At 36.9% G+C, this 27,770-nt stretch overlaps 2 protein-coding genes across 2 annotated transcripts; both read right to left on the minus strand.

Moving 5' to 3' along the window:
• Positions 1–4,543: 4,543 nt before the first annotated feature.
• Positions 4,544–5,787, minus strand: LOC114288764 (calmodulin-like protein 30). Its single transcript, XM_028232353.2, has one exon. It carries the CDS (start codon positions 5,379–5,381, stop codon positions 4,812–4,814), a length of 570 nt encoding a protein of 189 aa, XP_028088154.2. The 5' UTR covers positions 5,382–5,787; the 3' UTR covers positions 4,544–4,811.
• An 8,374-nt stretch (positions 5,788–14,161) lies between these two features.
• Positions 14,162–18,255, minus strand: LOC114288721 (uncharacterized). The gene is made up of 3 exons (XM_028232303.2): positions 17,565–18,255; positions 16,809–16,935; positions 14,162–14,941 (listed from the first exon to the last, which is right to left on the minus strand). The coding sequence occupies exons 1-3, from the start codon at positions 18,228–18,230 to the stop codon at positions 14,277–14,279; spliced, it is 1,458 nt and encodes a 485-aa protein (XP_028088104.2). The 5' UTR covers positions 18,231–18,255; the 3' UTR covers positions 14,162–14,276.
• Between the last annotated feature and the right edge of the window lie 9,515 nt (positions 18,256–27,770).

Consider the following 27,770-nt stretch of genomic DNA (forward strand, 5'->3'; position numbering starts at 1 on the left):
TAAGAATTTAAAAAAAAAACAAAGTGTGGCACTTGTACAAAATGAGTGCCATTTATCCATTAACTTCAAAATCAATTGAATAATTAGACATCTAATGTTACTTTGATTCGTTCCAAAATGTTAAATACTCGGAAAAAAATACTCAAAAAAGTGTCTTTAAATATATAGTGTAGATTCAAACTTGATGCAAGTCACACTCACGATAAATTTTATCTATATATTTCAAATTCTGAATATGGGTGTGTAACATTTCTGTTAATTTGCCATTACCATATGTCTCTATAGCAACTATTAGAGACTTATCTCATATCGCCACTCTAAACCACTCAATGTTAGTTAAAGAAGTCCTAGCCTTTTTTTCCCAATAAAGCTAATTAATAATAATTTTAAGATGCCTCCAAAATTTTAAAAGACAATTTATAATTAAATCAGGATTAGCAGGCATGTGAAGTGTGTTTGAATAATTGATTACCATGTATAATTATTTTTTTGGTGTATGCATTCTTTCCTTCACTGGGTAACAATCATCTTTCTACTTTGAAGTTACACGCAAATTCAAATGGATAAGGTAGGAACACTAAACATAATCGAACTCCTCCATATCCATCGTTCACATGCAAAAGTTCGTATAGTGGAGAGGTATTAAAAAAAATTATCAATTTTTGTTTGTAGATCTAAATAGCAGATGATTAGACTTGCTTTTCAATATCAATTGAATTGGGATCATTTAGTTTTGCTTTAATGTTTTGTACACTTGTATTTGTCCTCTTTTATTGATGTCTATTTTTGTATTTGGGCTTGATTTGACATAATCAAAAAAGAATCAAAAAGTCACTATCCTATTTAAGTCGCATCATCTATTTAAATCACACCATCTCTCTACTACATTACTTACCCAACTCATATTTCATAAAAAGTCAAAAAGTACATATATTTAGTTTATCTCAAACAACCCTCAACATCTACTTTAATAAACTTTTTTTTTTTTATTTTTATTTTTATTTTTTTATTGATAAAAAAAAATCTGAATGGGAATTAGTTTTAAAAAAAGTTATGTTTCACAACTGTACTGCAATATGGTTCAATGGTGGGAAATGGTAGCTGTCATCACAGCTTTCATGAAACCGCCGCAAATTTGTTTGGACTATACGAAACCAAACCAAACCAAAACAAAACAAAAAATAATCCTAAGATCCAATCAAAAAAATAACAATAATCCTAAGGTTTTTTAAGAACTGGAATGGGCTGTAGATAACGACTCAGTTGGATTGTTGCGCATTTAGTGGGTCAAAACTGAAATATATACAGATGCCCATTGTTATTATACCTTTTTTTGTTCCACTTCGGGTTTCTTAAGCAACAGTAACATTATTTACTCTAATAATGTTAAGAATACAAAGATTAAACACAAATTCACATAAAATTATTGTTATTTACAATTTTTATTTTAGTAAGTAAAACTATCAAAAGTTAATATGTTAAAGACGAACGCTTAACATATAATATTCCTTTTCAAGTAGATTTATCTTCCATTGCAACTATATAATATTTCTTTTCAAGTGGATTTATCTTCCATTGCAACTATGTAATGGAAAGAATCACAATTTAACGAGAACTATATAGCCTTATTCTTATTTTTGGAGAAGTATTTTTATAACATTAATTGCAAACCTTACCGTGATGCAATAAAATGTTAAATAATCGATATATTATTACATATGTAGTTGAGAGAAACATTATCATTGCGCGTTAAAGAGAGCAAAATGAGATAAATATTTCAAATTTATCATTTATTCATAACACCTATACACGGGGATTTATACTTTTATACTTTTTAGCTCTTCTAATCTCAAACTATTTTTTTTTATGATTATATGATAAATTTCTTTGAATCTAAATGTGTGATGGAAATACAATTTAAAATAAAGAGATATGAGAAATGAAAAAAAAAAAATCTAATATTTTAAAACTGACTTAAGATAAGTAGCCATATTGCATTTTTCACATCATATGGAGGTTGGGATTCCCCCATCAAACTAGGTGCCAACTATGTATGGTAGAAAACCACCTAAGAACCTTGTGGACTTGAGCATGGCTTAATATTGTTAATCTACCGGTAAATGAAGTGATCTAAAAGTTTTTGTCGACATAACAAAATTAAATAAAAGCTAGTTTAGTATTAGATTGACTGTTTACATTAAAAAAAAGGAAAAAAGAAAAGGTGTTTTAGATTGACTAATAATTTGGGAATAATGAGGGGATTGCACTTCATAGACTACACTAGTGAGCTTCACATGGTTTATCTTCTTTTGAGTGGGCTAGTTTCAACAGATCACCAAATGGGTTTTAGACACGTGGCTGACTGCCCACAATACAACTGTGAAAACTTTTGAAGAATTCTAGTTTAATGACATTAATTAGATTAAGCTCATGAATTAGTGGAAAGGAAAAGCTTGGTCTAAGGGCAGTGTCATTGTTTCCCTTCTGGTCTCCCATCTTGCGAGCAAAATTTGTTTTATAGCATATATATTATGTTCTCATGCACATTTTACAATGTCAGATCAAGAGATAACCCCTTTACCTTCTAAATTAATTGGGTGCTTTGAATCTTGCCCAAAATATTCTCTCTTGGCTAATTATTCAGTAGTACCGAAAATCATGTGATATTTTTCATGTACTATTCTTAATCAATGATGTAGTAAAAGAATTTATAAGTGAGACAATATTGAAAAAATAGATGATTTCTCATTTATCAAAAATATCATGTAAATAATATCATATGATACACCTAATAATTTTTGCCATTGTCATCTTTTAAGACTTTAACAGAGTTATTGTTATCTTAGGGGTTTTGTGCACATCTTCCCTAATTCGTAGGCCGAATAAAGGGCCTAATTATCAATCTAGATTGATTTACTGACCTTTGTTTTGAAGGAGTAACTATAAGGAAAATTTCAGACAATCTCAGACTCCAAATAAAAAATAATAATAACAATTTGTGGTTCTAATCATCCAAATTATTTAAAAACTTTAGCTTTTATGTAATTATCCATCCTTAGATTGGTTCAGGGTTGCTTTCAAATTGAACCAAGGTTTTCCAGATTGATGGAGTGGAGTGTTGGTATACCTAACACATAATTCAAATGTGAAAATTTGTACTCTAAAAATTGGATGAATTGACTGGGAATTAGTTTTCAGAATTGATTTATAATGTGTAATACTCATTAATAAGTGTTAAAAGCTATTATGTATTGGATAATCCATGGTTATAGATCCGAATTCACTAGTGCATGATTACTTTCTAGGATGAACTTCCAGGGGTGATCTTCAATTGAATAATAAGGTGATTGAGATGTACTTAAAATGTGGAAGTATGGCCGATGCGTGCGGAGTTTTGAACGTATGACTGTCAGGAATATAGAATCTTGGCATTTGATGATTAATGGGTATGCAAAAAATGCGTTGGGTGAAGATGGATTGGTGTTGTATGAATTGATGAGGGCGAATTTGTTGAGAAACCAATGCTGGCAATGCTCTGGAAACATCAGCTGAAGATGACCTGAAGGAATCTGGTTGCATAGCACAAACTTGTACAGAACTTGTGTAATCAAAAGATTTGGAAGTTGAATTTGAGAAGTCTGCTAAACCTCTTGTTCAGCACTGAAGGTCATGAGATTGCAGAAATAATCTCAACTTTTTATTTATTTATTATTTATGTTTATCAACTCTTTATGATTGGGCTTGGCTAATATGTTAGTTTTATTGCGATGCATTCATAAGTATTCATGTTCTGATGTAGCATAGACACTCGTATCAGTAAGCTTATGCAATTGCTACTATTAACACTCAATAGATCTCAGTGCTACAGCCAAGATGCTGGCTGGCCTTCCTCAGTACAATTTCTGTCAGACTACAAGATATGTATATATAGTTCAGGAAAATTTTACAGAAAATAGCCTAAATTAGTGCATCAAGAGTACCTACCTTCCCACATTACTTTTATTTTTTAATTTTTTTTAAAAATCTCTGCTTGTGGGATTCTGGTAAGATGTGCCCAGGTTGATTAAAAAATTTATGTCTTCTGGCTTAGTGTAACACTAATGTTGCTGTTGTTTGTTGACATTGTCACATTGTTGCCATTGCTACTGCAGTTTTACCTTGTTTGCTGGAAAAAATAGGTTGCTGCTATAGTGGGCTGATTTGCTGCTGTTGCGTCAGAGATTTGTTGGAAGTAGTTGTTACTGCTTGTTGATGTGAATTTGACATTAGTTTAATGTGCTGGTTGCACAGTTCTGTCTTTCTTTAGATGGGGTAGCACAGAAGGTAAAGTTTTTGTTTTGTTGATTTAGAAGAGCTTATTCTCATATTGTATGGTTTCATGAGTGTATGGACTTCGCTCAGGATAGTCTTTTTTGCCTGGGGTAATGCCCCTTGTATTTTTTTTTTTTTTTTTGAGGAAAACCACACCGAATGAATAGGTCATGGAGCTTTATGTGGTCTAATTTTCCTGCCAAATTGTCCATTGACAGACAAAGAACCGATGAGAGAACAAAAGAAAAACAAAAATATCGTTGAAACATCTCAAAAGAGGGTCGAAGAATTGCTTATACAGCATAGGAAGATTATTATCTTCTTAATTATAACACACTGCCATTACATTGGGTATATTGATCAGCTTTTTGGCAATATTAGGGTTGTTATGTTTTGAAACAGAAGGAGCTGGGGCTCAGGGACTTGTATGATTGGTATATCACAAGGCCATCAGAGTGTATGAAACTCAAGAAGCTGGGGGTCTGTTGATGGAATGTTTTTTAACAATTTGCCTGACTAGGCTTCATGGTGCCAGTCATCATGGTCATGAAGTCGTCCATGTCAATCACACCATCCCCATCTGCATCCACTGCTGCCACCATTTTCTGACAGTCTTCTAGGCTGCAGTTCTCTCCCAGCCTCTTCAGCAACTCGAACACTTCCTTTGCACCTATTTTTCCATTCTCATCTGAATCAATTGTCCGAAAGGCACAATGTATGTCTGTTGTCTTCACCCCGCCTGCCCTATTGTGTAGTTTCACAAAATCTTTAAAATTGATAAATCCATCACCATCCAAATCAACAGCCTTGAATATCTTGGGTACCAGTTTGATCTCGTTTTCCTTCCTGATTGCTCTCAGTAGGTCCTTGTAGTCTTCCTGAGAGATCTTCCCATCTTTGTCGGAATCAATTTGGTCAAACACTTGCTTCATCTCATCCATAATTGGCATGTAAGCCGGCAACAAACTGCTGAATTCTCGGTCCCTGGAGGAAAACATTTGGGTTGGTTTCCGCAAGAACTTTGTTTTCGAAAGGTTGTATTTGAATTCAAGAAAACCCACTTTTGACATGTTCCACTTGTGTGTTGAACAATGGGAGCAACAGCTTCACAGGAAAGAGATCGGAGACTGCACCTGACCTTACTCTTGGACTGGTAGATCCGGATGCCTTTATATCCTGTTTGAGGAACAAATGACGTAATATTCCGATGCTGATGTCATGATAGAAAAGTTAAGTTCTATTCCTCAACAGCTTTCACGCAACAATGGAACGAAAGATTCAATGGATAAAATTATGCAAAAAAGGAGAGGGGTGATTACAGAAATGAATGAAGCATAGCAAAAGAATAAATTCCTGATTTTTGTGCAAGTTACAGACATCCTTCTCTGGAGGTTTCCTTTCACTATCTACAAAGGTCTCCTAGAATTATTCTTTTATTTAAATCCAAAAAATTATGAAAAAAATTGGACAAAGGTAGCTGAAAATGATAATAATGCTGCAAGGGTAGTTGAGGACACCTTGAAGTATATACCTAAGATTCACAAGTTGGATATGTAAGATAAAATTGATAGAGAGAGAGAACAAGTGAATAAATGAGATGTGTATATAATTTGTTGATTTACAAAGGGAGCCTAGCTCTCTTCTTATAGCCTGTGATGTACATTGGAGAGAGAGGCACCGAAAGCATAAAGCTAAAGCTACACTAATTATTAAAGCTAAAGCAAGCTAAAGCTACACTAATTATTAAAGCTAAAGCTAAACATAATAACATATAATAATAATATACTAACATCCCCCGCAAACTCAAGGAGGGAAAGCATCAACCAAGTTGAGTTTGGAAACAAGATCAGTGAAGCGGCCAGGAGGATGAGCCTTAGTGAAGATATCAGCGGGTTGATCGACGGAAGCAATAGGGAGAAGATGAACAGTACCACAGGTAACATGCTGGCGAATGAAATGACAATCAATCTCAATATGTTTGGTGCGATCATGAAAAACATCATTGTGAGCAATCTGAATGGCACTCTGATTGTCACAATAGAGAAGGGTAGGACCAGAAGAAGAAACACCCATATCAGCAAGAAGCCAACGAAGCCAAAGAAGTTCCTGAGTAGTATCAGCAAGAGCTCGATATTCAGCTTCGGTGCTAGAGCGGGCAGTGAGGGATTGTTTTTTGCTACGCCAAGCAAGAAGAGAATCCCCTAAGAAGAAGCAGAAACCCGTGGTAGAGCGTTGATCCGTAGGATCCCCAGCCCAATCAGCATCGGAAAAGGCACACAGTTCAAGAGAGGAGGAAGCAGAGAAGTGAAGGCCATGGAACAGAGTGCCTTTGAGGTAGCGAATGATGCGGAGTAGAGCAGTATAGTGGGAGTGCGGGGAGCCGACATGTACTAACTGACAATGTGAACAGCATAGGCAATGTCAGGACGAGTTACTGTGAGATAGACAAGGCTGCCGACGAGCTGGCGATATAGAGTAGCATCAGAGAGAAGAGTCCCATCAAGAGGAGTGAGACGAATCTGAGGATCAACTTGAGTAGAGGTAGTTTTGCAATCAGTAAGACCAGCACGAGCCAGAAGATCGGATGCATATTTGGCCTGGGACAAATAGGAACCAGTAGAATCATGAGAGACTTCAAGGCCTAAGAAGTAGTTAAGAGTACCAAGGTCCTTCATCTCAAACTGTTGGTGGAGAAACTATTTGAGGTGGAGAATACCAGCTTCATCATTACCAGTGATAATCATATCATCCACATACAGAAGAAGAAGAGTGGTACCATGAGAAGTAGTCCGTATAAAAAGAGCAGAGTCATAGGGGCTAGAGGTGAACCCGAAGTCATGAATGGTAGAATTGAACGTAGCAAACCAAGCACGAGGCGCTTGCTTGAGGCCATAGAGAGCACGATGTAGTTTGCAAACCTGATGAGGTGGAAAAGTGGATCTAGGTGGAGGTTGCATGTAGACCTCCTCAAGAAGATGACCATTGAGGAAAGCATTTTTGACATCCATCTGAAAGAGCCCCCAGTGGCGAGCAGCAGCAACAGCAAGTAAACTGCGAACAGAGGTAAGCCGAGCAACAGGAGAGAATGTCTCCTCATAATCAATACCATATTCCTGGTTGAAACCCTTGGCAACAAGACGAGCTTTGTAGCGTTCAATAGAGCCATCAGAATGTGTTTTGATTTTGTAAACCCATTTGCAGTCTTGCCAGGAGGAAGATCAACAAGATCCCAAGTATGAGCTTTGTCCAAGGCCTGGAGTTCATCAGTCATAGCTTGCTGCCAAAGAGGATTAGTACAAGCCTCACGATAGGAGGTAGGTTCATAAGTAGAGAAGGCAGCAGATCCCACAATATAATCACGAAGATGGATAGGAGGTTGAGTTACCCGGCGTGGTCAACCCATAGGAGGATCGGTGGGAGGAAGAACCGGTGGAGAAGGAGGTGTGACAATAAGAGGTAGACCTTCAGGGAGAGCAAGCTGGACGGGATCAGGAGTGAGCAAGGGCGTCTCGATGAAGGAGGAACCTGTATCAAAATCAGCAGAGAAAAGATCTATGGAAGGATTAGTAAACAGTACAGGAGTGGAAAGTGCGGGTAAGTGAAAGGAGGATAGTGAGGAAAACATTTGGTACTCCCAAAAAATGACATGGCGGGAGATACGAAGGCGTTTAGAGAGAGGATCCCAACAGCGAAAGCCTTTATGTTCAATTCCATACCCAAGAAAACAATAAAGACGAGAACGAGGTTCAAGCTTGGTGTGTTCATGGGATTGAAGTAGAACAAAGCAGGCAGAGCCAAAAACCCGGAGATTGGCGTAAGGAGGGGGAGTGCCATGCAGACGTTCAAAGGGAGTTTGATTATGGATGACAGAGGTAGGAGCACAGTTGATAGTGTAAACAGCAGTGAGGGCAGCTTCCCCCCAAAAGTTTTCAGGGTAGGAAGAAGAGAGAAGGAGAGCGCGAGTAGTGTCAAGAATATGCCTATGTTTCCGTTCAGCGCGGCCATTTTGCTGGGACGTGCCAGCACAAGAACGATGAGGCAGTGTACCATGATACTGATGAAAGGAAAGGAAATCTGAATCCCGATATTCCATAGCATTGTCAGAGCGAAAAATTTTGATGGCTTTGGAGAATTGGGTGTGGACCATTTGGGCAAATCTATAATAAATGTGTTTAAGTTCAGACCTATTTTGCATGAGAAAAAGCCAAGTAAATCGGGAAAAATCATCAATAAAAACAACAAAATAGCGGGATCCCCCCATAGTAGTAATAAGGAAGGGTCCCCAAATATCCGAATGTATAAGATCAAAAGGTGCAAGGGAAACAGAAGTACTTTTATTAAATGATAAAGCAGGCAGTTTGGCCAGTTGACAGGGTATACAATCGAAATGATCGGGAATTACATGACCCAACTGTCCACTAGAAACCAAAGACTTTAAGCGATTAACAGAAATATGCCCTAAGCGACAATGCCAAAGATGAAAGAGAGATAATGAGGAAGTAGATGTAGGAGCAGCGATCTAAGGAGAGGCAGGAACATGAAGGTGAATGAGTTCATAGAGACGTCCACGCTTACGACCGATCCCAATAGTCTGCCCCGTCTGAGGGTCCTGTACCAAACATTCAGTAGCAGAAAATGTGACAGTTAGACCAAGTTCACATAATTGACCAATGGAAATAAGGTTTAAGGTGAGAGCAGGGATATGATAAACTTGAGGTATGGATAAAGAAGAGATGAAAACAGTACCAACATGACGGACAGACATGAAGGAACCATCAGCAGTTTGAATTGAGGGAAGATAAGGAGAAGGAAGAAAAGATAGTAGAACTGGAGGTCATATGATTACAACAGGCAGAGTCAAAATACCAAGAAGAGTTACCTGGGGTTACAGACAAAGCAGTAGGAGGAGGTGTACCAGAAGGGAAGAGAAGTTGTTTGAGCATGGCCTCTACATCTGTCGAAGAAAAGCGAAGGGTAGACGGAGCAGGTGACTCAGAGAACCCCGCAGAGGCAGAAGCATCAGTGTGATGAGACTGATGCCCGGAAGCAGCAGCAGCAGTATGATGAGACTGATTCCCGGAAGCAGCAGTAGCAGTGTGATGAGACTGATTCCCGGAACGATGAAAGCTTCCCCGGAAAGAGCCACCGCGAGAGGAGTGGCTATTGGAGGATGATCGGGATGGATTGCGAAAACAATCCTGTTGCAGATGACCAGGACCAAGTTTGTTGCAGTAGCGGCAGGATTTGACGGGGCAATTGACCAGGAGATGGGTTGAAGGAAGGCCCCGATTCTGACAATAGAGGCAAGCAGTGGTCCGCTGGGTAAATGATGGCCGGTACGGAGGAGTGGCAAGAACAGAGTCCACATGATGAGTTTGAAGTGTACCGAGACGAGTCTCCTCTGATAGCAACTCAGAAATTGCTTGTTCAAGAGTGGGCAATGGATGGCGATGAAGTAGAGAGGCACGTACGGGCTCAAAAGAGGAAATAAAAGCCATGAGAAAGTGCACCAACCTTTGCTGGTTGCGATAGATAGTAAATAAAACAGCATCTTCGTGGTTATGCCAAGTTGGTTCTGAAAGAACAAGCTGATCCCAAACAGAGTACATTTGAGAAAGGAAGTCATTAATGGACTGAGTGGATTCTTGGCGCATGCGGTGAAGTTGGTTTTGAAGTTGATATTGATGGGCAAGACTAGTAGTCTGGTATCGTTCTTTCAAAAAATCCCAGATGTCTTTTGCAGGAGTAGTTACAGAGTCAAGCTGAAAGCGACCAAACTGAAGACTGATAGAGGTAATAGAGGTATTACGAAACCAGGTAATGATTTGGTAATTCTTACTGTCCCATTCCTCAAGTCGGTCTTCATATGTAGTAGTATGAGCAGTAGTTTCATTAGTGGCACTGTCTTTCACCGGTTTAGTCACATCCCCGGTGACAATTCGCCAGAGCTTCTTGCCTTTGAGGAAGGAGGACATGGCTTGGGCCCACAGAACATAGTTTGAACCATTCAAAATAACGGAAATGGGATGGGAGGCATCATGACGATCCATAATACGAATTGAGTAGGGTTAAAGGAGTAGGAATAGACCTGTAGGAGCAAAATTAGGTAAAATAGAGTGCACTAGGGAGTCCGGAAGGTCGAAAATAGCAAGGAAATATATGCTGGACAGAGATGATGTCAGCAATGATGTCAGCGACGCACGTTAGCAGAGTGTAGGGAGGAGCAAGTTAGCGGGAAGGCGGTGGCGCACGGTAGCGGACAGGCGCAGGCGCGGCGCACGGTAACTGTTTTGGCGCACGCGAGTGCACACTAGTGAAGTGGTGCACGAGAGGCGTACAGTAACAGGCGCGGCGTACGGGAGAGGCAGGGCTGACGTCAGCCGCAGATGTGTGGGCGCGTGTGGACGCGTGGCGGAAGTGAGCAACAACAGATGGCGCGTGCGGGCGCGTGTGAGAGTGATGGCGGAAGTGATGACGCGCAGAGGACAAAGGCGGCGCGTGTGGGCACGTGGAAGGTTTTCTGAGAATGGGTTTGGTGCCGTTGGAATCGTGAGGAAATTCCGAGCAGTTTGATGTAGTGCCACTGTATACGGGACTAAATACCAAAATCAAAAATTGCCAGAAATGTAACACTGGGCTCTGATACCATGTAAGATAAAATTGATAGAGAGAGAGAGAACAAGTGAATAAATGAGATGTGTATATAATTTGTTGATTTACAAAGGGAGCCTAGCTCTTTTCTTATAGCCTGTGATGTACATTGGAGAGAGAGGCACCGAAAGCATAAAGCTAAAGCAAGTTAATTATTAAAGCTAAAGCAAGCTAAAGCTACACTAATTATTAAAGCTAAAGCTAAACATAATAACATATAATAATAATATACTCACAGGATAAAAAGGAAACTAGGAAAAAGAGAAAAGAAAGGGAGCTATCATTGTGAACTTTTGGCAATTGCATATGGTTTGATTAGTATTCCAGCAAGGACACCTCCAAGGACCACCAAGAAAAAAAGAGGAGAGGAAGTTCTATATTTGGGTGGAAAACCAGTATTGTTACTAGTAGGAAATTACCAAAGCATAGGCTTCGTTTGAGAAGTGAGTTGGCTTTTTGACTTTTTTAGGTTGGAGTTAAAAAGTTCGTTTGGATTAAATTTTTTGACTTTTTTTACTTTTGTGAGAGAAAAAGTGAAATGATTATGGTTTGGATGTGATATTTTGTGTTATTAGCTTTTTAAGTCTTTTTGTGACTAAATTAGCCCCCAACATAAAAAAAAAAGTCTCATGCGAAACGAGGGCTATGTACTGCATATATTGTACTGTGTTTTTGGTCTGAAGCTTAACCAATTATTTATTACAGATATCAACTTGCTATTGGCTTATCCTGTGGTACTTCTCATTACTTTGATTGTAGGTTGATTTATTCATCATGACAGATATCAAATTTTCCCTCTTTTTGCTGCTTCTAATTTACATATGTGAGTTTACTTCTTGGTTGATTGTGTGGAAGAAACTCTAACACCATGACCTAATTGCTTTGTTTTGTGAGCATCCTAAGTAGCAATTTAGACGTATGCTTGATTTTAAATTGCACATGGAACTAAGTATGGCACATTATGAAATTTTGGCAGTTCTTGATAGTTCATAACTTAATACTATCTTGGTATCGAAATGTTTGAAGAAATTTCTTGATGCTACCCCATGTTAGAACTTGTACGTACTGATACTTCTACAAGGAAGTTGTATTCGTATCATATCCAGAACGGATATTGAAACTCATTACTCTTACGCAAAATTTTATTAATATAAGTAAAACATCTATAATAATTGGTAGTTTCATAAAGAAAGGTCAATTTCCATAAATATTTTGGAAAATTACCTTTTCTTTTTTAGCTTATATATAATAGACACACACACATATTCGTTCCTTGATGTATCCACATGCTATTTCTTTAGTAATTGTTTTATCAGTGTTTTCACAATATGTCATATCCATATCGTTTATTTGTGTCCATGGTTCATATCCGTATCCTTTATATGCTCCAATCGTCTTCTTCTACCTTAGTAATAGAACTTGTACTCTGTTAGTTTACCGTCACATGCAGTTTGGAGTTGATTCTTCATTGACTGTATCTGTGCCTGCTAAAGATATGTGGTTGCTTCTGAGAGTTTTGCTGCTAGCTTTTCTGGTATTTGGAATCTAATTTAAATAATAGACCACTCTCATAAATTTTGTAGGCATTGGATTTACACATAAGCAACTTGCATGTAGCTGGGCCACTTGCTGATGGCAGTGTCATCTGTTGTTAATGCGCTAGTATTCATATTTCTTTCTCTGATTTTTATAGCCTCAGTGCCATATAAAAGTTGTATGCCTGCAAGGGATCTGAAAGAAGTGGGAAGACGAGATATGCCTGATGGTGATGCTAATGAAAGAACTGCGAAGGAAAGACCAAAAAAGAGGAGATGGGAAGAAATTTTTTGATTGTCCCTCATCAGTGCAGTATCTTTTCTGGTAAAATTTACTTGGAGAAAGAATTACTCTTGAAGGCATTTAGAACTTTGAGACGGACAGAGCTCTTCTTCTCTACAATTTCTGTCAGACTACAAATTTAACAGAACATAGCCTAAATGAATGCATCATGAGTACCTTCCCACGTTACTGTTCTTTTCTTTTTTTTCAATTTTTTTTCGGGTCTCTGTTTGTGGGATTCTGGTAAGATGTGCCCAAGACATATTTACGTGTCCAAGTTCATACACAAATTTATGTCTTCCAGCTTGGGGTAGCACTAATGTTGTTGCATGTTGATGTTGTCGCCTTGTTACCGTTACTACTGCAGTTTTAACTTGTTTTGTGGATGAAAAAGTAGGTTATTGCTATAGTGGACTGGTTTGCTGCTGTTGCTTGTGAAATTCTTGGAAGTAGTTTTTTTTTGCTGCTTGGTGATGTGATGTCGGTTTGACAATAATTTATTGTGCTGGTTCCCCAATTTTGTTTTTCTTGAGATGGTGTAGTAGTTGAGTAGGTGAACATTTTGTTTGGTTGATTGTGGAAGCGCTTTGTGTAGCTTTTGCTCAGGATAGTCTTGTTTTGCCTGGGGTATGCTCCCCTTGTAGCTTGGCTCACTGGTTTACTCAATTTATGTTTCTATCTGTAGTTCTATTGAGGGAATTCCATGTTCCTTTCCAAAGAATAGGTCTTGAGTGGCAAAGGCCCTGTTTGGTGCAGTTTATGAAGACTGCTTATAGCTTTTATATTTTATTTTTATTTTGGGAATGTGTCAAAATGTTTGTTGTAATTCTTATGTACAACTTATGAGAAAAACATAACTTGAATGAGCTGGAAAAAATTCATTGTTCCAAAGTTTGGAGGAGGGACTTTTTTTCCTTTTTTTTTTTTTTTTTTTGATTATCTACTTTCAACTTGTAAAAAGCATTACACCAAACAGGCCCTAAGAGGTATCTTGTAACATTGAAGACCTGGGTTAATCTTTCTTTTTCCTAGATGATGAATTCTCAAGTGAAGCACAAATTACTGCTAAATCTTATTGCATTGCTCATTCTACTTCAGAGTTTGCCTTGATTTTGATTGACAAATGAAGTAGGTTGGTTTTGAGAAAACAAAACAAAGCTTTTTCTTTGGTGACTAAAAAAAAAAATTTTTTTTAAATTAATATATCACTTTTTTTTTTAATTGAGAAAATAAATGTGTTAAAGAGGGGAAATGCACCCACCAAATGTTTCTGCCAACTCAAATTCAAATCATCCACAGATGGACAAAGAGCAACCACAGAGAACCCAATAGAACTGGTTTTTGTTTTTTTTGGCCCAAAAAAAAGAGGAGATTTGAAGAATGCTTGTATGGCACCGGAATAATATTATATTCTTAATAATTATAATACACTGCAATCACAGTGGGGGTTTTGATCACCTTATTAGCAATATTAGGTTGTTATAAACCAAACAGGCCTAACAAAGCTTCATGGTGCGAGTCATCATGGTGATGAACTCATCCATGTCGATCACACCATCCCCGTTTGCATCCACTGCTCTCACCATTCTCCGACAATCTTGCAAGCTGCACTTCTCTCCCAGCCTCTTCAATAACTCGAACACTTCTTCCGCACTTATTTTCCCATCCCCGTCCAAATCAAATGTCCGAAACGCACACTGTATCTCCGTCGTCTTCACCCCGCCTTCCCTCTTGTGCAGCTCCACAAACTCGCTAAAATCAATAAATCCATCGCCATCCAAATCAACAACCTCGAATATCTTGGGTACCTCTTTGATCATGTTTTCCTTCCCGAGCACTCTCAGTATCGCCTTGTATTCGTCTGGAGAGATCTTCCCATCTTTGTTGGAATCAAATTTGTCAAACACCCACTTCAGCTCACCCGGATTTGGCATGTAACCTGGTAACAAGCTGCTGTTTTGTCTGTCCCCGAAGGAAAACATTCTGGTCGGTTTCCGCAAGAACTTCCTTTTCGAAAGGTTGTATTGGAAGTCAAGAAAACTTGCTTTTGACATTTTCCTGATGTTGTGTTGACCAATGGGAGCAAGAGCTTCGTGAGAATGAGAGCGGAGACAGCACAGGGCCTTATTCTTGGATTGGTAGATCCAGATGCCTTGATATCCTATTTGAGGAGCAAATGATGTATATATAATTCTGATGCTGAAGTTAGGAGGAGAAAGAAAAGTTTAGTTTTATTCCTCAACAGCTTGCACTCAACAATCAAACAAAAGATTCCAGAATGGACGGATAAGATTAAAGGAAAAAAGGAGGGGGGGGGGGGGGTGAATACAGAAATGAATGAAGCACAGGAAAAGAATAAGCTCCTGATTCTTTCTGCAAGTTACAAACATATCCTTCTGTAGAGGTTTCCTTTCACCTTCTGAAAAGGTTTCCTAGTAATTCAAAAAAAATTGAAAAATGTAGATAAAGGTAGCTGAGAATTACAATAATGAATAATGGTGCAAGGGCAGATAAGGACTCAATCGAATAATTTTACCAAAGATTCCCGAGTTGGAAAAATGAAAAAGAAAAGGAAAAGAAAGGAAGTAGCATTTGTTTGGGTCAAGGTGGTTTTCCGTTGTCCAAATCCTCCATCACTTCAATATCCTTGCGTGCTGTTATCTTCTGCACAAAACCTACAATTATGGGCATTCAAAATTATGAAGTCCATGCTTTCAAACTGATGTACTCTGAATCCACAAGTCTAAAAGAGTAATAATACAGATACGTTCACATTAGCTGTTTGAATCAACATACAATTTAATATATTAATCTCTCGTGTTCCGTAATTAAGTTTGGAAATATACATATAAACCAGAACAAATGGAAGTACTAGTCATGGTTTTAAATATTGCCAAAGTGATTCATCTTTGGTTGGGGCTTATGTTACGAAAATCTTCTTATTTCGCCTGGAATACAACGGCCAAAAACTGTCATGCCATGTAAGTTAAAGAAGCAATACAAAGATGGGGAAAGTTTGGAAATGCACCTCAAAACAATCCCACTTTGCAAAGGAAACACACGCAAACATGCACGCTGTTTGGGGTACATCAGAATTTTGATTAACTATTAATTTATATGGGTTGCATGATACTATATTGAACAGTAACAAACCCCCCAAAAGTTGAGTGTGGACAGACCTAAAGAATTTGTTGCAATTAATAAGTGCTATGTTTGGATCTTGGATTTGTCTAGGGAAATGAAAAGAAACGGATTTACTTGTACATATTCATTTTTTATGGGCATCTAAATCAAAAATATATTTTTTTGACAAATATCTATACATTTTCTTTCATTATACAAACCCAACCAAAAAAAGAGAAAAAATTAGCTTTTTCCAATTCATTGTCTTATCCTATCTTTTCTCTTTCCTTTTCTTTTCCCTCACAAATGTAAGATCCAAACGCAGTCTTGTCATTGCAACTATGAGACACACCCTCCTTTGAAAATACTTTATAAAACTCCAACAAGAAAATCTAGCTTCCATGTAGCGACCAATATTAAACAGTCAAACTCAAGCTCCTCCAAAAGGGAGGAAAAACTTATATAGTTAAAAATTTACATGCTTCCACATATTTATCTATTTCATAGGTGAATACTTATCCTGTGGATCAATTTTAAAACATTAACCACAATAATAAGCTATTAAAACAGTGCCAATAGAATCTTCATTCCGACAATTCGAAAGAGCATATTGGTGGACTTGCATACCAACAAAATATGGGAAATGGAATGAGAAATCTAGAAGCTCCACATAATATGTACTCTCTTTTTTGGAGATAAAGAGTGAAACCAAGTATCTAGAGGTGTAATATGTATAGACAGAAGTAAAATCCATCCATGTGAGTTGTCTACTGTATATATGCTTGGAAACATGGCCAGCCAATATTTTCTTTTTTTCTTTTTAATTCTTAACAAAGAAGAATGCACTGAACAGACAAACATTTAATAATGCAGCAGTACGAGACAAGAAGGAACAAGAAGAGTACCAATTCCTTGGCAAGGTATGCATTTGCAGGTAATCTGCTTCCCTCTTTTATTATAATAACTGACAAAACCTGACCCTTGACAACTCCGACACTTTCCAGTCCATTCATATACCACTTCCTTACAATCCTACAGCTCCAAAAGTAAACATTCCTGACAATCAGATGCACATAGATACCTCCATTGAAATTTAACCCCAAAATTTAATCAAACTAATTTCAAAACATGAAATCCAAGCACAACCAGACATTCATGATTCATGGATAGTAGCACAAAACCAGTCACCAGAGAGCTTCTAATAGAAAATTTCAAAAATTTACAAATATGAACCGCAAATCCAACAATTTCCTTTTGTAAAGTTATAGGATGAATTACATCAACAATTTTTTATTTTTTATTTTTTTATATATAATTTTTCTTAAGTTCATTTACATTTCCACAGTGAAGATAATTTTAATTGCAGGCCTTGTTTTCTTGTCATTCATTTAAGATAATAACACCTAAAAAATAGTATCTTTTCAATCAATTTTCTGTTCACAATCAAATTAGACTGATTCAAATTAACCAAGTGAGTTCAAGAATTAATTTAGACCAACAAAGTTCACAAGCTACAAATAATTGAACTAATCTCAATCAAGTTATAACAATCTCAAATGTATCTAAAACATGATATTATTGACTATGCAATTTCTTTCCTTTTTCCACAATTTTCTCAGCAACCAAACAAACAGCAAGAAGTTCCAAAACAGGAATCAAACCTCGAATTGGGGATCGCAGCGGAGTCGACGATCAATTTCGTCAGGCGAAACCGGCGAGGAGTCGGGATAGGTCATGGGAAGAGGGAGAGCATCGCCATCGTCGGCCAAGTAGCTCTCTCTATCACGCGACCAACGCTTCTCCTTCGCATTGACCTTGGTGTTATTCTTGTTACTCGCGACTCGCCTCTCCACAATGACAGAGTCGGAGTCGGGGCTAATTTTGGGGATACTAGTAGAGACATCAATGGAGGCCGGGAAATTGAATAACCACCGTGGAAATGAGGGGCCCGCCGGGGAGTCGGCTGCGCGGCAGCGGACGGTGGTGGTGGTGGTGGCGGCGGCGGAAGAGGGAAGAGAGAGAGAGGGGAGAGAGAGGAATGTGGATTTTGACGGGGAGAAGATTGAGCTTGGATTTATAGGCAACATTCGACAAACTGCAACTGTATATATATATATATATGCGCGCGCGCGTATGTGAGCAGGGAGGTGGAAGGTTTGTACAGTAGAGCTTCGAGAAAGATGGAGGAGGAGATAGGTAAAAATCACACTTTCCTGGATTTTATAAATTGCGCCTGGTGCGCACGCTATGTTTGACAATGAGGCAAAGGATTTATTTGGTCTTATTTCCCCCACGTTAATTTCTTTCAGTTTCACTGTGCTACACATGTTAAAATACCAATTTTTTTTCTTTTTGTAACACTGTGTTTGGAAGCTTAGGAGAGGAAAGAAAAGAATTGATTACTTAAATAATAAGAGAAGAGAAAAAAAAAGAAATGATTGTGATTTCTCTCATTTTTATTTGGATAAAGAAGAAATAAAAGAAAAGAAATGATTATGATTTCTCTCATTCTTGTTTGGTTAGATTTCATTAAGAGAAAAGAAAAGAAATTATTTTATATTATATTACCAAAATAACCTTTTTATATTTTCAATCAATTTATTTCTTTTATTTTTATAGGGACAAAATTAGTATTATGAAAATAGTGGTTTCTTTTTTCTCCTAATCTCTCCACTTTTGGGAAGATTGAAAATGAGGCTTATAAGAGAAATGAGTTTCTCTCCATTTCTCTCAATTTCTTTCCATTTTTCTCTACTTAGGTTATCCAAACAAATAAGAGAAATGCATATCTCTCCATTTCTTTTCTTTTCTCTCCAAATCACTCAATCCAAACATAGCGTAAGGGCATGTGTCTCTAAATCTTCAAATTTTGATATGTAAATTTTTTTAAAAAGTTAAGTGACAAATTAATATATGTTAATTTAATATAAAAATTCTCCATTCAATATATCAGATATATTATTATATTATTTTAAAAATTTATACTCTGTTGGGTTTCTTTGAGATGTGAATTGACTTTTTAACTTTTTAACTATTTTAGCTCGGGTTAAAAAGTCTCATTTTGGATAGATTTTTTGAATTTTGTGAAAGAAAAATTAAAATGATTATGGGTTGAATGTAATGTTTTGTGATATTTTGAAAAGTTGATAAAAAACTGATTTTTAACTTTTTTTTAGCCAAAAAAGTTAGCTTTTTGGATAGTGACTTGGATAAAAGTTAAAAGCTGTGTTTTTAGCATGTTGCCAAAGCAATACTGAGTTAAAAAATCTATTTTATTTTTTTATAACTTAAATAGCCAAAAAACCTGACATGCTAGATGAAATGCTAAACGAAGACTTTGTGTACTATTAGTTTTTTTCTTTTTTTTATTTGAAGAAAAAAAATTAATGAAGGTCAACTTTTGACCCATCAAGTAAAGTTCATTTGATATATCAAAATAGAGCTATTAGAGGTGCTTTAAATATTCATTTTTATTCCAACAACACCCTTCATCTTAAATTTTTAAAATTTTAATTTTTTGTTCACCCACCTACTTCCTTTTGTCTCATCAAAAATTGTTGACACCAACACCACTCCCGATCTTTCACTATTGTTGACTACTATTTTCTTAAAGAAAATGAGTAAGAATACTAATTAGTACCACCACTAATGATGTGGCAATGAGTCTCACCCACTGCCACAGTATTGTTGTGTCTTTTTTTTTTTTTTTTTTAAAAAAAATGAATACCACATCATTAGTGGTTGCTTTAGAGCCCCACTTTTAGTGATTTCTATCATTACCCTTTTCTTAATCGTCCATGCTTGACTCTCTAATTATCGCCCACTTTCGACCTTTTTGTTGTGGCCCTTTCTCTCTCTCCTTTCTCTCTTTCTCTATCATTAGATTTGAAACCTTAAATTTAGATTTTCGAAAAAGGATTTAGAAGTGGTAAGGTGGGAAAGTTAGGGATTGAGGGTGGTTGAAAAGAGGGGAGAGGTAAGCCTATTGGAGGGGCTTCTAGTAGTAATTAGCGGTGGGGTGATAGGTGAAATGTATATTGAGAAATTGGAAAAAAAAAAAAATAGAACTTGTTTTTAATGTTAATTTGACTTGGAGATAAAATTGTGATCAAGAAAGAATTCACTAATTGTTTGTCCTTAGAATAGAAACTCCCAAAGACAATTTTTTATTTTGCATAAATTACATTAACACCCCTGTATTCATCTGAAATCACACCATTATCCTGCATTATCTAAAATCACATTGACCCTTATCAAGTACATGTTAGCATGATGAGAAAATAACTATAGCGTGTTTGTTTAATATTCCAATATCAGAAATTAAATATATATATATATATATCCCTATCGACTAACATGTTTAGCATGATGACAAAATAAAAGGGGGATAAAATCAGCTAACAATGGAAATTTCAATCCTGTGATATTTGAAACAACTAAAAACAGAATTAAAAGTAAAGCATTTTCAGATGTATAGAGATATATACCAGCCAGAGAAAGACTAATGCCCCAAGGCATTGATAACAATGCCGAGTCTTGGTTAAGCTTTGTTGATCCTGCATGTTCTAAAGAATTTTTAAGCAACTCGCATCGAAACCTGAATCATAGTCTGCTAAACCCATGCTTGTTGCATGATTAGCATAACTGTAAATCAAAGTATAAAAAATTACAGCGGATAAAATATTTAGATCATACCTTCAGATGATAGAACCTCGTGGGTAAATCACGTGCTTCCAGAATTTCTTTTAACAACCCAGCAGTGAAGTGATATTACAGAATGAATATCACCCACACAAATCACAGTGCAAATGACTTGATCGTTGTTTTTGGGAGATAGTCAGTATATGGGTAAAACTCAGATCATACGTTGTTTCTCTCTTAATCATCCATAACCCATATACCAGATATATAATGTGTTATTATTATCTATCCATATCAGTTAATGGAGATAATATCTGTATCCCGAGTGGTTATCCTAAATAGGTTTGAATTCAATTTCAAAACCTATTTGGATAAGGTTCAAATTCAAATTTAAATGGTCATGCCACATGGGCGCCCATTACTAACATCTCCCACTCGCACATGAGTTGGCATGACACTGCCACATTTCTATCTCAGTCTCCCAAAAAATGAACAATCTCATACTAGCCAATGCACCGTGCGACCGCTGAGAACACCTGCATGTGGGAGCCCTATACTAGAAACTCAATATGAGTCAATATAGAGACATCAACCCAAAAAGAACAGAAAAAGTGTCTCATATACCCCAGACCCATCTAATTACACCGGTCCAAAAAACATCTCTAATCCCTCAAAAGAGCATGTTTGACCCTCTTAATTCTTGCAATATATTCACACTCAATCCGCTTCTCATACAGAGCGATGTGAGTTGCCGGCAGTGAATATACAACAGTGGTGTAATACTAGATGATCTTCCATTTGCCCTCATGCCATTTAGTTTAGGATTGATCGCTTTCCCAGTGATGTCCCTTAAGACCGAATCATACATGACTGCAGGCAACATACCAAAGTAGCAGAACATCAACCCCTTACCTTATGACATAGTCAAAAGTCACAAAAGGGTACATAAATGAAAGTCATATCAATAATGACATGTAAGACCCACACGGTGAGGAAACAGGGATCCATTCTCTCACCTCATTACTCGATCGCTAAGCACATGTAGCATGAATTCATGTTACGGTGGAGTAACTCTTCCATAAAGAGTGACGTCATACTCGATACACCATACAGATATTAGTCTAGTCGATTTCTAGCGCCTAACCCGAATTCTCTATTTGCTCGCCTTCCAGGCGCCCAGATGAGATCTCGCATTTGACTAATCATAACAGGCACAACATGGAAAATGGGTACTAACATCCATGTTTGGTCCTTAACACGACCTCATCTTGGTTGTAACCAAGGCGACATGCATAGTGGATTATTTAAGCCTCTCTTGGCTCCAAATAAAAATAAACCACTAGTCTCAACCTTGCTCGCTCCTAAGCGCCAAGGGCGATTGCTCGTGTGAGTGAGCCAATCTTGCCTGCTGACATCATCATCTGCTAATCATTATGACACAAACCATAATAGTGTCAACATCCCATCATCTCAAAATAAGTGATCGATTTAAAAAAAAAAGACCACAGCTTGCGCAATTATAGATTCCAAACATAAGCCTTATCAGCACCTCTTGCAATAAGTATATACAACGGAATCCACCATGTGCACCTCACATGAAGTGATTCAAGATCACTATTCTAGATTCCAAACATAAGCCTTATCAGCACCTCTTGCGATAAGTATATACAACGGAATCCACCATGTGCGCTTCACATGAAGTGATTTAAGATCACTACCTCTTGTGCAATAACCTCTCTAAAGATTTTTTTTTTTTGGTGACCAATTTGCGTTCATTCTTAATGCGCCCAACCAGCGCAGATGCGCCTAACTAGCGCATTGAATCTTACAATGAGCAAATTAATATGCTACTCGTAAAGCATATTATCCACAATCTAATGAGCATGGTCAATGTCTAAACAACTCAATTGACCATTTACCAAAGATAACACTTATCATGCCGAATATGCCCACATAGCGTCCTTTAGGCTCCCACAACAAAGAAAAAATCAAGGAATATAGGTCATCTGTTTCTCTCAAAGACAATCCGAGGATTCACTCAATAGCTAAGGCTCTGGCTTTTACCAATAGGTAAGTCAATGGGTTTGTAATTTTGCATCTAAAATCGTTTTAGGATATTCCTTATGTAAGTCATCGAAGACAAAACAGGAATTCTCCCAAAACAATCCCTAAGGATCGTATATCTGAGCATATAAATTACATCACCCATGTCCATCATATCTAAAATAGAGGACTGACCACCCTAGGTGGCAACAACCCTATAAATTCCTGGCTTATAATGACTAAGTAAGGAAAAACTTCTTTTGGACCATTGATCATGCCTCAGTGGTCTTCATCGATCATCGTTTGCCTATCATGGCTTGACGAAATCTAAGAACCACTATTTGGATAACTGTTTTAGGCTGTAAAAGATTTATTGGAACTAGCAACCTTTTTGCGCTCCTAACTTTTCACCATAAAAACATAAGGTAAATCCCTACGGATCTACTTATCCAATTCTCCAACGAGAAGTTGGGTCACAATGTCCACAAATCAATGTTCCGAACTTATGTCAATCATAGCCTAAGTCAAAATAACCTCACTCCCAGGAGGAAGTCTTCTCATGGTCTACACTTTCCTCAATGGTGCGACTTTTCGGTATCTAGCGAGCCTTATGCCTCAATAATGACTATCCAAATTACGCATATCTTTTAGAATAGTTTCGCGTCATAATGGAAAGTCAACCAAATTATAGAAATGGTTAATCCTCAAGGATTTTGTCTTAAACCGCACAACATTAATCCACTTTCTAAAAACAGGAAACTAGAGCCTTTGGCATTATTCTAGGCTCTTTATCATCTTGCAGAGCAATCATGAATGTTTCCTTCTCAATCACCTAGTGATGACGTAGAAAATTTTCACATTTGCTACCACGCAACTAAGAATGTAGAGTATTCTTCTCTAATGGAGTAATCCATTAGTAGGCACATCGCTCCCACTGTCCCTAAGATATTGGAGATTTCTTTCCATTCTCAACTAGGCTACATAAAAGCGCTATGCTTAGAATTCTCTATCTTATAGAGTTCCAAAACTCTATTCACGTCACCTTTACTAAGAAAACTTTATGTGACTTTGTTACACTACCACAAAGCTGTTTACCTATATGCACATGACCCGGAGGGTTTACATGACAGCATACAATAATGCGCCACATAACCCTTTGTGTTTACAAGACAGCATACAATAATGCGCTATAGAACCCTAGGTCTTAACTTCGCAATCTTATGAGAAGTAAATTAAAGATAAGCTGCTTAACGGTTACAGATCGCCCATAGATGGCTCTCCGCTAACCTATTACTTAAAATGGAGTGTAAAATCTGATATGGAGGGCACTTAGTTAGGGATATAGGCAACAAACTAGTGCAATTTCCAATTGGGAAACATTTTACGCCATTATCTACCTAACATTAACAATATTTAATTCCTTATCTCTACTACACCATTGTGTTGTTGAGTACTAGGAATAATCAATTTTCTAAGCATCCATCTTTCTTCACAGAGTTTTCTAAAAATAACTCAAATAGATATTTGCCACCTTGGTCAAAACTAAAAGCACGAAAGCTGTTATCTAATTGATCTCAACCTCATATGTGCAATGTCAAAAATCATCTCAAAACTTTTGACTTATGGGAGATCAAATAGTCTTGACTCAGATGTATATCGTAATCTATAAATGTGTCGAGATTGAGGCTTAGCTATCATACCCTTGCACATATCTAGTCACAAATATCATAGTGGACTAAATGCGCCAAAACAAATGACCTTCTACGGCTTTCCTACTTACTTGTGCGCACCCATTGCGAACAAAGTTACACATTCACATGAGAGCAGGATGTCATAAGCGAGTGAGCCCGAGAAAGCCTACTCAAACCATCGTGTCATCATCTCATTAATGTGATTAAGTATAATAAGCCACTGGTTTATGACCAATGTCATAAACTAATTCCAATCATCTTAATGTGTGAGTTCTCGAAGACAAGTTTTAAAGGTTTAGGCCCAACTAGGTAATGACTCACGACTAAGTCATATTCACTAGATCATAAAAGGGATGTCATGGAGATATCAAGTGCGCCTAAGTCGCAAATTTAACTAGTAAGTGCAAATCCCTTGCACCTTCAATTCAATTTTATTCTCCATACACTTTACTGCATCTAGTTGAAAGATGACGATACTCCTCTTGCCATCTCTGTTTCTCGCTTCATAGTTACTTGCAATTAATTCTACTATCCACAAGAAGGAGAGAATAAGCTATGACAGCTCCTGAAGTAACTTAAGCGCGAATTAGGCCAAAGAGTCTAATTCAACACAATGCTTTTACAAGCTATGCGTCAAATTCTTAGAGTCATAACAACCTTGTCAGCCTTGATCTTTTTATTACTATGCTGCAACGTTTGCGCTTAGTGGTAAACGTTATTCAAAAACGTTAGTCTAGCTAAGGAATCATACAAAGAAGCCCATCCTCATGTCTCACACTCAAGTGTGGAAACAGTAAGTGTCCAGACTTAGACAAGTTGGCAATGCTAATAGATTTTGCAGCTTCTAAGCGCTAATCTTTTCACTTAGTGTTAATAGATTTTGCAGCTTCTAAGCGCTAATCTTTTCACGTAGTGTTAATAGATTTTGCAACCACTAAGCGCTAATCTTTTCACTTAGTATTAATAGATTTTGCAACTTCTAAATGCTAATCTTTTAACTTCACATGATATTTCAACGCACACTATTATAGTGCATGAAATTTTTGCTCCATCTATTCCCAATAATTGGGTAGAGAGCAAAATACTGCTCATACTGGCTATTTGTCTTACACTTGATGATTAATTTATTTAAACTCGCATTTCTTGGATGACGTGACTCTTGAATGTTACTTCATCCAATGATGTAACATTATTTACAAGTCAAATTACAAAGTCAATCCGCGCAGCTCAATAGTCAAGATCATATACAGATCTATTGAGGGCTTACTAGTTTCATAACTCCAAAACTCGCCAACCAAAACTACGTAGCGTGCTGCTAACCATAGCGCACACATTAGTTTTTATTATGCCAAACAAGGTAACAAAACCACGGCGACTTTGAATCATGTTTCCTTACTTTGGCTCAATTAAGACTTGACCTAAAGTCTCCAAGACTTTTGCTCATCTAAAGAATGAGATTACATTGTTCACAATTGAACATCTTTACTAAGTCTAGGTCAACCAATTAACTTCCATAAGCTAAGTCAATTTAGAGAGAAATTCGCATTGGGATTAATTTGATTAGCATAATATAATTTTGCCGCAAAAATCTAAATTAAATAGTGACAATATTACACAAGTCGCAAGATCGAAAATCTGCTATGCTCGTAATCATCTCTTGCGCCACAGGTGACAATTATCCAAAATTTAATTTAATTTATGCACAAAATATTGGTTTTCGGGAGTTAATCTACAAAGATTTCTCTCAACCGAATAACCTCCCACTGACTATGGCATATACAAAGCATGATAAATTTCATACAATAGCATCTTAATGTAAATTTACAAATAACTCATGCTATATTCATTTAATAATGGAATTCTAATAAATAACTAAATAAATAATCATGCTTCTTTAATTGCAACATATTACAAACCCAAAAAATATACTGTATTCAATATTCAAATTATGCCATAATTAAAGTGTACAACATTTTGAAATTTTCTGGAATTTTCTGGAATTTTATGAAATTTTCTGGAATTTTAAATAACTAATAAACACACATAAAATTAGAAATAAAAAAATCCAGAAACTGATAAACAGAAACAATATTCAGATTATGCCATAATTAAAATGTACATCATTCTGAAATATTCTGGAATATTTCTGAAATATTCTGGAATTTTAAATAACTAATAAATACACATAAAATTAGAAATAAAAAATCCAGAAACTGATAAAATGAGACAATATTACCAGTAAATAGTAAAACCTTTCAGAAGTCTACAATAAAAATTGCAACCCCAGAAAATTATTTATGCAATACCAGAAGTATTTTAAAGCATAAAACATGAATTATTAACACAGAAAAAATATTTTATATTTTCGTAAAATTTACAGAATGTAGAAAAATTAATTCTGAGTCTAACAGTACAAGCTACGCATAAAACAAATATGTAATGAATTAATTATGACCATTTAACGCGATTCAGAATTAAAAACAAAACAAACAGCGCCTAACACATCAACAGCCAAGCCAGCCGAGCCGACGGAGGAAAACGGCGCGGCTCAGCGAGCCCGGCTCAGCACGCGGCTTGAAGCGCGGCTCAGGGCACGACGCACGTGGACAGCGCCGCGGACACGCGCGTGAGGGCGCGTGCAGCCGCATTGGCAGAGCATCTGGCGCGTGGGGGTGCGTGGCTGCGCGTGAGAGCGCGTGGGATCGGCTCACGGCTTCAGGTGGCGTGTGCAGACCACGCGCCGCCTTCCAGGGTGTTTTCTGGTCTGATTTTTGTACTGTCGGACTCCATTTTTCACAATAAAAAATATTTATGGCATTAAAAATGACATTTAAACAACATAAAAAAGAGGTATATCACTCTCTCAATCTAATGGAGTTAAAATGCAAAAAACCGTGCACTTCATCTTCCTTCTCCATTAATATTCATGCATATATCATGTATATATATTTATATAAAAAATATACACATATTTTAATGCATAAAAATAAACACGAAAATACCCATATTTATGGCTCTGATACCAATGTAAATCAAAGTATAAAAAATGTAGCGGATAAAATATTTAGATCATACCTTCAGATGATAAAACTTCGTAGGTAAATCACGTGCTTCCAGAATTTCTTTTAACAACCCAGCAGTGAAGTGATATTACAGAATGAATATCACCCATACAAATCACAGTGCAAATGACTTGATCGTTGTTTTTGGGAGAGAGTCAGTATATGGGTAAAACTCAGATCATACGTTGTTTCTCTCTTAATCACCCATAACCCATATACCAGATATATAATGTGTTATTATTATCTATCCATATCAGTTAATGGAGATAATATCTGTATCCTGAGTGATTATCCTAAATAGGTTTGAATTCAATTTCAAAACCTATTTGGATAAGGTTCAAATTCAAATTCAAATAGTCATGCCACATGGGCGCCCATTACCAACAATAACATACAAGGTTAGATCATGGATTACTGTCAAGAACTGATC

This window comes from Camellia sinensis, chromosome 2 (assembly GCF_055761805.1).
Source record: "Camellia sinensis isolate YWXY chromosome 2, ASM5576180v1, whole genome shotgun sequence".
Taxonomy (NCBI): Eukaryota; Viridiplantae; Streptophyta; class Magnoliopsida; order Ericales; family Theaceae; genus Camellia; species Camellia sinensis.